This window comes from Rhinopithecus bieti, unplaced genomic scaffold (genome assembly GCF_001698545.2).
Source record: "Rhinopithecus bieti isolate Rb0 unplaced genomic scaffold, ASM169854v2 scaffold_35865, whole genome shotgun sequence".
In the NCBI taxonomy this organism is placed as follows: Eukaryota; Metazoa; Chordata; class Mammalia; order Primates; family Cercopithecidae; genus Rhinopithecus; species Rhinopithecus bieti.
Window position 1 is genome coordinate 102,893 of NW_016814950.1, and position 12,034 is coordinate 114,926.

The 12,034-nt window shown below is 52.5% G+C and overlaps 1 protein-coding gene across 1 annotated transcript in view; it reads right to left on the reverse strand.

Moving 5' to 3' along the window:
• Positions 1-9,411: 9,411 nt before the first annotated feature.
• BCL3 (BCL3 transcription coactivator) overlaps positions 9,412-12,034 on the reverse strand; it is an 11,755-nt gene continuing 9,132 nt past the window's right edge. The window contains exons 4-7 of the mRNA XM_017852760.1: positions 11,800-11,976; positions 11,107-11,274; positions 10,676-10,793; positions 9,412-10,023 (exon numbers count right to left, since the gene is read on the reverse strand). Of these exons, the coding sequence (XP_017708249.1) occupies positions 9,836-10,023; positions 10,676-10,793; positions 11,107-11,274; positions 11,800-11,976 (651 nt within the window). The 3' untranslated portion in view covers positions 9,412-9,835. The remainder of the gene's footprint in view (positions 10,024-10,675; positions 10,794-11,106; positions 11,275-11,799; positions 11,977-12,034) is intronic.

Consider the following 12,034-nt stretch of genomic DNA (forward strand, 5'->3'; position numbering starts at 1 on the left):
GAGACTCCGTCTCAAAAAAAAAAAATAAAAAAAAAATAAAAATAAAAAAATAAAATAAAATAAAATGAAAGTTGAAAAAAATAAAACGAAATAAAGCTATTAAATAAAAAGTGGAGGCCTGAGTATAGCCACAAGAGGGCGCTCTGAGCACAGGCTTACCGCCTCCCTTGGGAACGGAGTTTCTCGGCCACGCCTCAAACTATGGCCACACCTTTGAGGCCCTGGCCTCGCCTCTTGGACTGTGGTCACACCCCCAAGGCCCTAGCCCCACCCCTAGACCTTAACCACACCCTAAAGTCCGGGTCACACCCTCAAAGCAGTGTCTAAAGCAGCTCATTTACGCCCCCAACTCCCCAGACTCTGACCACAAATGCATGCACAGACTTAGAGATCCTCGGAAACATAGAACCTTAAACCATAGACTTTTCTTTCTTTTTTTCTTTCTCTCTCTCTTTTTTTTTTTGAGACGGAATTCCGCTCTGTCGCCCAGGCTGGAGTGCAGTGGCGCCAACTGCTCACTGCAACCTCCGTCTCCCGGGTTCAATCGGTTCTCGTGCCTCACGCTCCCAAGTAGCTGGGATTACAGGCTCATCTCACCACACCCGGCTAATTTTTTGTATTTTCAGTAGAAACGGGGTTTCACCATGTTGGCCAGGCTGGTCTCGAACTCCTGACCTCAAGTGATCTGCCTGCCTCGGCCTCCCGAAGTGCTGGGATTACAGGCGAGAGCCTCCACGCCCGGTCAGACCCACAGATTCTTAAACCATGACTTTTACTTTGAAATCATTTGCTTTTCTTTTGGAATCATTTTAAAATTATAGAGAAGTTGCATGAATAGTTTCAGACATTATGTCCCTTTGCCTCTAAATGCTTCAGTTGTATTTCCAAGTGTAAGGACATTCTCTTACACCACCAAAGTACAGAGGAGCAGTGTCCATTTCTCAGTGACACTAATATCTAACAGTGCAGCCTGTATGCAAATTGCCAACTATCCCCAAACTGTCATAGCAAAAAGTTTTCATCTCTTCAATTTCCTTCAGTCTGGCACAGTTCCTTAGCCTTTCTTTGTTTTTCATGGAATTGACATTTTTTAAGATTATAGGCTAGTTCTTTTGGAGAAGTTCTCCTTGATTTGGGTTTGTGTGATGTTTCCTGGCCAATCCACCCACCTTGGCCTTCCAAAGTGCTGGGATTACAGGTGTGAGCCACGATGCCCTGACTGTGTGTGTGTGTGTGTGTGTGTGGTGTGTGAGGCAAACTCTCACGCTGTCACTCAGGCTGGAGTGCAGTGGCATGGTCACAGCTCACTGCAGCCTCGAGCTCCTGGGCTCAAGCAATCCTCCCACCTCAGCCTTCTGAGTATCTGGGACTGCAGGCACGTGCCACCATGTTTGGGGTTAGAGCCGGGGTCTACCTATGTTGTCCAGGATGGTCTTGAACTCCAGGGCTCAATCTGTCCTCCCACCTCAGCCTCCCAAGGGGTTGGGATTACAGGTGTGAGCCACTGCGCCCGGCCAATGCTCTTAAAGTCATTTTTTGGAATGTCACAGGCATTTAGAATTTGGCAGATTTCATGCACACATCTAGGAGAGATGTCCTCTGCCTTCCTGGGTTTACTCGATGTGAGAACAAGTGACTGGGGCCCTGAGAGATACATTGAAGGTATGACTTCTGGCGTTAGAGCTGTCCCCGGAATGCTAGGACTGTCACCCATGAGGAACTTTGGAAGTTGAGGGGTGAGTGCTTAAATTTTTTTTTTTTTTTTTTCTGTCACTCAGGCTGAAGTGCAGTGGCACGATCTTGGCTCACTGCAACCTCCGCCTCCTGGGTTCAAGCAATCCTCCCACTTCAGCCTCCCTAGTAGCTGGGACTACAGATGTGTACCACCATATCCAGCACATTTTTGTATTTTTAGTACAGACGGGGTTTCACCATGTTGGCCAGGCTATGAGTGCTTTTCTGTGAAGGCTGGGAGGCCGGAGGCCCCAAGCAGGAGCCTTCCCCCATCTTTGGAGTCTGCCTTTCTCCAGCGGAAGGGGAAGAGTGTGGAAGGACACATGCCCAGTCCCAAGGTCTAGGAGGCTGAGAGGGGATTTCCGTGTGTACACAGGCCAGATCCCTTGTTTTAGAGAAGTTACTTACAAAGTTCAGTGCTGGGTTCAGCTCTCAGGCCCAGGGACAGTTTCTCATACACAAAAAGCCACATCACCCACAGCCTAGACCCACAAGCACAAGAGGACTTCCAACACAGTCCAGGCTGCTGATGGGGCAGGTCCTGTGCCAAGTGCCTGACACCCACGCTCTCATTAAATGCCCAATAGCCCATCAACCCCGAGGGGTGGAGGGGACTCCCGTTTGACAGGCGAGGAAACTGAGGCTCAGTGTGGTGAAGTCACTTCACCTTGAGTCATTTAGTCATTTGGTGGCAGAGCCCTGGTTGTGACAGATACACGTGTGGTCCCTCAATAACCATTCTCTCCTCTTCCTTTTGTAACAGAACCCCTGAGTTTTGGCTGGGTACATGCCGCCCAGATAAAACCATATTTCCCAGCCTCTGTTGTGATAGGTGTGGTCATGTGACTGAATTCTGGCCAAATAGGATGTGATGTGTATGATGTGTATGACTTCTGGGATGTAGCTTTAAAGGGTAGGGGCATACAATAGGCTTTTGTTTCTTCTTCCCAATGGTTGGACTGTGGATGTGATGGTAGGAGCTGGAGCAGCCATTTTGGACCACACAATGGAAGTGTGAGATAAGGGCAGCAGAACAAGCAGGTAGAAGGAGCCTCGATTTCTGACATCCTTGGCTACTATTCTAGATGCAGGTTTTCACTGGGTTTACATGAGAGAAAAATAGACACTCATCTTATTTAAGCGACTATAGGCTGGACATGGTGGCTCATTCCTGTAATCCCAGCACTTTGGGAGGCCAAGGTGGTTGGATCACCTGAGGTCGGGAGTTCAAGACTAGCCTGACCAATATGGCGAAACCCCATCACTACTAAAAATACAAAAATTAGCCTGGCGTGGTGGCGCGCACTTGTAATCCCAGCTCCTCGGGAGGCTCAGGCAGGAGAATGACTTGAACCTGGGAGGCAGAGGTTGCAGTGAACTGAGATTGTGCCACTGAACTCCAGCCTGGGTGATAGAGCAAGACTCTGTCTCAAAAAAAATAAAGTAAAATAAAATAAAGAAAAAATAAAAATAAAAAAGCTACTATATTTCTTCTTTTATTTATTATATTTTTTAAGACAGGGTCTCACTCTGTCACCCAGGCTGGAGCATAGTGGTGCAATTATAGGTCACTGTAACCCTGATCGCTCAGTGTCAAGTGGTCCTCCCACCTCAGCTTCCTGAGTAGCTGGGACTATAGATGCACGCTCCCATGCCTGGTTAATTTTTGTATGTGTGTGTTTTTTTTTTTTTTTTTTTTTTTTTTTTTTAGAGATAGGGTTTTGCCATGTTACCCAGGCTTTGGCCATGTTAGTCAAGCCCTTTATTTTATATGTTTTTTAAAGATAGGGTCTGTCTCTGTTGTCTAGGCTGGAGTGCAGTGGTGCAATCATAGCTCATTGCAGCTTTAAGCTCCTCTTTTTTTTTTGAGATGGAGTCTCGCTGTGTTGCCCAGGTTGGAGTGCAGTGGCGTGATCTCGGCTGACTGCAAGCTCCGCCTCCCGGGTTCACCCCCTTCTCCCGCCTCAGCCTCCCGAGTAGCTGGGACTACAGGCGCCCGCCACTACGCCCAGCTAATTTTGCTTTTGTATTTTTAGTAGAGTTGGGGTTTCATCCTGTTAGCCAGGATGGTCTCGATCTCCTGACCTTGTGATCCACCCTCCTCGGCCTCTCAAACTGCTGGGATTACAGGCGTGAGCCACTGTGCCCTGCCTCAACCTTTGAATAGCTAGGACCACAGGCACCTAATATAAATTTTTTTTTTTGTAGAGACAGGCTCTTGCTATGTTGCCCAGGCTGATCTCAAACTCCTGGGCTCAATCAGTTCTCCTGCCTTGGCCTCCACAAGTGCTGGAATTACAGATGTGAGCCACTTCAGTCTTTTAAGAGATGGGGTCTCACTATGTTGCCCAGGCTGGTCTAAAACCCTTGGGTTCAAGTGATCCTCATGCCACAGCCTCCCGAGTAGCTATGACTACAGGTGTGTGCCACCATGCCCAGCTATATTCTTTAATTTGGTTACAACTGTGGAATAAAAAATGTAGCTAAAGGCCGGGCGCGGTGGCTCAAGCCTGTAATCCCAGCACTTTGGGAGGCCGAGACGGGCGGATCACGAGGTCAGGAGATCGAGACCATCCTGGCTAACACGGTGAAACCCCGTCTCTACTAAAAATACAAAAACTAGCCGGGCGAGGTGGCAGGCGCCTGTAGTCCCAGCTACTCGGGAGGCTGAGGCAGGAGAATGGCGTAAACCCGGGAGGCGGAGCTTGCAGTGAGCTGAGATCTGGCCACTGCACTCCAGCCCGGGCGACAGAGCGAGACTCCGTCTCAAAAAAAAAAAAATGTAGCTAAAACACACATTTAGACTATGACCTCATTGTTCCATTTTTCCACCAGGACAAATAATAGGTCTCATCATCTCTACTTTTTTTCCTCTGACATCAAAACTATCAAAAATTCTTGGATGATGGCAACAGCAATTCCCATTTATGAAGCTTTTACTCAGCGCCATGGCCTATAATAAGTACTGCACATAATTTATTCCCCCCCCTTTTTTTTTTGAGACAGAGTCTCTCTCTCTGTCACCCAGGCTGGAATGCAGTGGCTCAATCTTGGTTCACTGTGGCCTTGACCTCTTGGGCTCAAGTGATCCTCCCACCTCAGCCTCCTGAGTGGGTGGGACTACAGGCGTGCACCACCACTCCGGCTAATTTTGTTTTCCTTTGATCTTTTTTTTTTTTTTTTTCTGGAGAGACAGGGTTTCACCATATTGCCCACGCTAGTCTTGAACTCCTGGGCTCAATCGATCTGCCCACCTCCAGCTCCCCAAGTGCTAGGATTATAGGCATGAGCCACTGTGCCCCGTTCATTTTTTTTTTTTTTTATCAGTTTGGACAGGAAGCAGGATTTATTGGTGGGTGTGAGTAAGCAGGGCTCGCCACTATTCCAGGGGCCCATGATTGGGGGTGTACCTGATGCCACAGCCATCCGAGATGAGCTGCTTTTCAGCCACCGTGTCTTCAAATTGATCTGCACCAAACTTGGTAAAGTCCCACCTCCTTGAGATGCGGATCTTCTGGTGGCCAGGGAACTTGAACTTGGCCCTGGGTAGGGCCTCGATCACATGTTCCATGTTCTGCAGCTTGGTGCAGATGGACGTGATGCCTTAGCCAATGTGAACCCTGGTCACCACACCCTGGGGCTTTCCAAAGGCGCCTTGCATACCTGTCTGGAGTCTAGACTGGGGTGAGGTCAAAGTCGGAAACATGAACATACATTGGAAAGGGCTATCTCCAAGGTCCCTTAAGGCCACCCCTACATGCAGCAGGCTGTGTATACTACCGAGGGCACTGCTGTTTTCGGCCACTGCATACGAGGAGGGGAGCACAATTAGCTTGACTGATATTCATGTTTAAACCTTGGAGCAAACCTGCAAGTTGCTCTAAGGATTAAACATAAATATTGGCTGGGTGCGGTGGCTCACGCCTGTAATCCCTGCACTTTGAGGGGCCGAGGTGGGCGAATCACCTGGGGTCGGGAGTTTGAGACCAGTCTGATCAACATAGTGAAACCCTGTCTCTACTAAAAATACAAAAAAATTAACTGGGCGTGATGGTGCATGCCTGTAATTCCAGCTACTTGGGAGGCTGAGGCAGGAGACTCGCTTGAACCTGGGAGACAGAGGTTGTGGTGAGCCGAGATTGCACCACTGCACTCCTCCAGCCTGTGCAACAGAGTGAGACTTGGTAACAACAAAACAAAACAAAAAAGAGAGACAGGATCTCCCTCTGGCATCAGGCTGGAATGCAGTGGTGTGATCGTAGTTCACTGCAGGCTTGACACGCTGGGCTCAAGTGATGCTTGAACCTCAGCCTTCTAAGTAGCTGGGACTGCAGGCACACACCACCATGCTCAGCCAATACATTTTTTCATCTTTTGTAGAGACAGCGTCTCACTATGGTGACCAGGAAACAGAAAGACTGTTTCTTTCTCTCTCTCTCTCCTTCCTGCCTTCCTTCCTTCCCTCCTTCCCTCCTTCCTTCCTTCCCTCCCTCCCTCCTCCCTTCCTTCCTTCCTTTCTTCCACTCTCTCTTTCCTCCCCTCCCCTTCCCTTTGAGCCAGGGTGTTGCTATGTTGCCTGGGCTGGTCTTGAACTCCTGGCCTCAAGTGATCCTCCCACCTTGCCTTCCCCAAAGTGCTGGGATTACAGGTGTGAGCCATTGTGCCTGGCCAGCAAAGGATGTTCACGTACCCTTCAAGTCTGGCAGCTTCAGAGATACCGGAGCCCAGGGTCTGAGTCAGAAATACTGAAACACGGTTGCAAACAGAAAGACGCATGGATGTCCCGGTCAGGAGGGCCAGGCACACACAAGTCACCCAGTCAGTGCTCACACAGGCCATCCAGAAGTGCGTGTGCACGAGTGTTTGTGTGCACACACACAGCCATTCACGGACCCCAGCAATGACATCCAGGAAGTTGTTAAGGCAGTTGGCCCCATAGATGCAACTGCATTACAGAGTGATGGTGATTAAATGTTCACTATCAGCAATTCACCTGACGACCCAGAGAACCCCCACAGATTAAACAAACAAGCAAACAAAAAACCCCCACAAAAAACAAACAGAAAACACCTCCATGCTGTGGTTTGAATATTTTTTCCTTCGAAACCTCATGTTGAAATCTGATCCCCTCACTGGAGCCCAGGTAGAGGTTGCAGTGAGCTAGGATCTCCTGCTGCACCCCAGCCTGAGTGATAGAGTGAGACTCTGTATCAAAAAAAAAAATGAAGAAATTTGGACCAGGCGCAGTGGCTCACACCTGTAATCCCAGCACTTTGGGAGGCTGAGGCGGGCAGATCATTTGAGGTCAGGAGTTCGAGACCAGCCTGGTCAACATGGTGAAACCTCGTCTCCACTAAAAATACAAAAATTAATTGGGCATGGTGGTGCATGCTTGTAATTCCAGCTACTCGGGAGGCTGAGGCTGGATAATTGCTTGAACCTTGGAGGCAAAGGCTGCAGTGAGCCGAGATTAGGCCTCTGCACTCCAGCCTGGGCGACAGAGCGAGACTCCGTCTCAAAAAAATAAAACAAAAAACTTTGATTCCCAAGATTGGAGGTGGGCCTAATGTGAGGTGTGTTTGGGTCACAGGGGCAGATCCCTCATGAACAGATTAATGCCCTCCCTGGAAGGTGAATGAGTTCTCCCCATTAACGCCCATGAGAGATGTATGTTAAAAGGAGCCTGGCGCTTTTCTCTCTCTCTCTCTCTCTCCTGCCACGTGATCCCTGCACACGTGTGGTTCCCTTGGCCTTCTGCCATGAGTAGAAGCAGCCTGAAGCCTTCACCACAAGAAGCAGATGCTAACACCATGGTTCTTTAATTTATTTATTTTTTGAGACAGGGCCTCACTCTGTTGCCCAGGCTGGAGTCAGTGGTGCGATCATAGCTCACTGCAGCCTCGAACTCACAGACTCAAGCTATCCTCCCACCTCAGTCTTCTGAGTAGGTGGGACTACAGGTGCCTGCCACCTTGCCTGGCTATTTTTTTTTTTTTTTTTTTTACAGACAGGGTCTCACTATATTGCCCAGGCTGGTCTCAAACTCCTGGTCTCAAGGGATTCTCCTGCCTCAGTCTCCCAAAGTGCTGGGATTACAGGTGTGAACCTCCATGCTTGGCCTCGATTTTGGACTTCTTATGCCCAGAACTGTAAGAGAATAAATTAGCATTCTTTGACTGTCACGGTGGCTCACACCTTTTGTAATCCCAGCACTTTGGGAGGCTGAGGTGGGTGGATCACCTGAGGTCAGGAGTTCCAGATCAGCCTGGCCAACCTGTCGAAATCCTGTGTCCACTAAAAATACAAAAAACTAACCGGGTGTGGTGGTGCAGGCCTGTAGTCCCAGCTACTTGGGAGGCTGAGGTAGGAGAATGGCTTGAACCAGGGAAGTGGAGTTTGTTGTGAGCTGAGATTGTGCCACTGCACTCCAGCCTGGGCGACAGAGTGAGACTCTGTCTCAAAAAAAAAAAAAAAGTTAGCATCATTTCAAGTCACTGAATTTGTGATTTGTTATAGTGGCAACAGGAAACCATTACAAACCCCAACTGACACACAGAGACATACCCCAGAGTCAAAGTACAGATGTGTGCTGGGCATGGTGACTCAGGCCTGTAATCCCAGCACTTTGGGAGGCGAAGGCAGGCGGATCGCCTGAGGTCAGGAGTTTGAGACCAGCCTGGCCAATGTGGCAAAACCCCGTCTCTACTAAAAACACAAAAATTAGCCAGGCGTGCTGGTGCGTGCCTGTAATCCCAGTTACTCAGGGGGCTGGGGCAGGAGAATCTCTTGAACCCAGGAGGTGGAGGTTGCAGTGAGCCGAGATCACGCCGTTGCACTCTAGCCTGGGCGACAGAGTGAGACTCCGTCTCAAAACAAAAAAACAACAAAAAACCACAGATGTGGTCCATTAGAGAGGCCCTGTGGAACCACTGAGTAAAAGTGCCTCACGCCATGAGAGGCAGTCACACCGCAACAATCACAGCATCACCCCAGATTCAATATTAGGAATACTCCCAAACACCACACACTCGGCCAGCCAGAGACGACTGGGGCTGAAGTCAGCTGTGGGTTATCACCGGGACCCCCACACTACAGAAACACATATGCCCGGGCTCACTACGGAATCCAACAGGGTGCCCTGGAAAGATATCACACACTGGCCAGGTGCGGTGGCTCACGTCTGTAATCCCAGCACTTTGGGAGGCCGACATGGGAGGATCATGAGGTCAGGAGTTCGAGACCAGCCTGACCAACATGGTGAAACCCCGTCTCTACTAAAAATACAAAAATTAGCCGGGCGTGGTGGCACGTGCCTGTAATCCCAGCTACTCAGGAGGCTGAGGCAGGAGAATCGCTTGAACTCGGGAGGCGGAGGTTGCAGTGAGCCGAGATCGTGCCACTGCACTCCAGCTTGGGTGACAGAGCAAGACTCTGTCTTGGGAAAAAAAAAAAAAAAGATATCACACACCATGTTCTCCTTAGAAACAATGGCACAGTGACAATGATGGCAACATTCACAAACACACCAGAAGTCCCAGAATGATACATAGGAGATTGTCTGTCTGAGACTCACAACATCACTCTGGGAGTCAACTGGATTCAGTGCATGGGTGTGCACACACACGAAGACACTTCTGCCAGCTCCATCTCATGAAAGAGGCCCATGCACCCAAGGGATATGGTACAAAAATAGTTTATTACAAAAGAAATCCAACCAAAATGCTTAATAATTTACATCGTGATCCGTGCCCGTTACAGCCCACCTCTCCCCTCCTCAATTGTCTGGTAGAGTGTGGAGGGGAGTGGCTGTTCCCTGGGTCCACCAGCTCTGGGAGGGGACACGGAAATGGAAGATGTGGGTGACATTACGGACAGGGACTGGTGCCTGAGAATACTGGGGTCAGAGTCCTGGGCAGGGAGCGAGATGGGGGAACTGTGCTCAGAAGAGGGGCTGTATGGGTAGGTGCATGTGCTTCTGTGCAAATCCTGGTCCCGAAGATGGGGGGGGGGCAGAGTGAGATCTTCACAGTTTCCAGAAGGGTTGACCCCACAGGGCAGGGGGCCCCTCCTCATGAGTCCAAGATCTGCCCCCCCATCCCCCTCAGCTGCCTCCTGGAGCTGGGGAGGAGGGCACTGGCCGGCCAGGGCCTCGGAGGACCCCGGCAAAGGGCAGGAAGGCAGGTGGAGATGGGGAAGGAAGGAAGAAATTGGGAGGAGCCATGGGGAACCCAGGGGGGTCCTTGGGGGGAGACTGGGAGGGTGAGGAGGACGGTGATGCAGAGAGAAGACCTGAGGAAGGAAGAGAGACAGAGGGGGAGGGTGGTGAGAGGCTAGACCCAGAGAGCAGGGGCTGGGGCCTGAGATCTGGGTCTAAGGGAGGAGGGACTGGGGGTCTGAAGGAGGAGGGGCTGGGGGTCTGGACTCTTGGATCTGAGGAAGGAGGGGCAGGAGGTCTGAGGGACGAGGGGCTAGGGGTTTAAGTCCTGGGTCTGAGGAAAGAGGCACTGGGGACCTAGACTCCTGGGTCTGAAGGAAGAGGGGCTGGGGGTCTGAAGGAGGAGGGGCTGGGGTCTGAGGGAGAAGAGGCCAGGGGTGTGGACTCCTGGGTCTGAGGGAGGAGGGGCTGGGAATCTGGATTCCTGGGTCTGAGGGAGGAGGGGCTGAGGTTTGAGAGAAGAGGGACTGGGGGGGTCTGATGGAGGAGGGGCTGCGGTCTGAAGGAGGAGGGGCCAGGGGTCTGGACTCCTGGGTCTGAGAGAGGAGGCTAGGGGCCTGGAATCTTGGGACTGAGGAAGGAGGGGGTACGGTTTGGGATTCCTGTGTCTGAGAGAGGAGGCCAGGGGCCTGGACTCCTGGATCTGAGGGAGGAGGGGCTGTGGGTTGGGATTCCTGGGTCTGAGGGAGGAGGCGCCAGGGCTGGAGGTTGGGAGCGGTTTCTCACCATTGGAGCTGAGGCGGCTGCTGCTCTCGGGGGAGGTGTTGGCGCTCTGGTCAGGGGAGGGTTCTGGCTGGGAGGTGGAAGCAGGCCGGGCGGCCTTCCCCCTCAGGATGTCGATGACCTGTAGGAAGATGGGCGTCACCATAGAGCCACCCCTGCCTCACAGCCCTCTCTCCTTCTATCCCTCCTAGCTCACGGGATCCAGATGGTGGCCTCTCCATCCCTCAGTAGGAAAAGATGGGCAAGGCACTTCTTTTCTTGGTGCCAGTCTCTCCTCATTTCTGGAACTCACACCCTCGCTCTCAGAGACTCACCCACTCCCCACCACGCAGCGGCACAGACACCCTCACACCTCTGCGCTCTGGCACACTCTCCTGCCACCAGCCCGCGGACACACGTGTGCAAGGGCCATGCCCACAGCCGCCCCGGCTCACCCTGCGGCTGCGCGCCACCATCAGCGGCGTGTCGTTGTGGCAGTTCTTGAGGCTGCTGTCAGCGCCGCTGCGGACCAGTGTGCGCACCAGCGGGAGGAGCCCGCGGCCGGACGCTGAGTGCAGCGCGGAGCTGCCGGAGTACATTTGTGCGTTCACGTTGGCGCCGTGCTGCGGAGCGGGAGGGCCGGGTCAGGAGGGCGCGAGGGTCACCCGGGCAAGGGAACAGAGGCTGGAGGCCTGGGTAGGTGGCCGGCACGTTGGGCGGCACCGGATGGGGTGGGGTCACAGGAAGGCAGGAGCCACAGCCAAGGGCGAGCCAAGCGGGACTGCGCTGGCGGCGCTGAATGAACCGGAGCTGGACACCGAGGCCCGCGCCCCAAGGAGTCGGGGGGGCTGGAAGGGGGAAGGACAATGCGTGGACAGGGCCTAGCTGGAAGGCGGGGTCGGCCAGGCCATCGCAGGGCGGGGCCTAGGCCGTTGAGGGGGCAGGGGAGGAATGGGACATGTTCATAGCCAGGGGCGTGGAGCCCGAGGGTTGAGAGAACTAGGCCTTAAAGGAAGGGTCAGAGCTGGACGCGGAGCAGGAGCAAGAGCCAGAACTGGAAGGCGGGGCCAGAGCTAGAGGCTGGGGCCAAAGCCGGGTTGCGGTCAGAGGACAGGGTGGGCGTGAGGCTCAGGGGGCGCTGTACGCACCTGCAGCAGCAGCTGCACCATGCTAAGGCTGTTGTTTTCCACGGCGTGGATGAGCGGGGAGCGGCCGCTCTTAATGTCCTGCGGCGGGGAGGGAAGGTCTTTGAGTTTCTCCAAACTCTGCTCCAGCAGCCGGCGACCCTCATCTCGACCGCATCCCATTCGTGGGTTCCAGCCTCTCTCGGGTCAGATACTCCAAGCCCCGCCCCACGCGGGCGCTCTCCCACGCCAGCCCCAC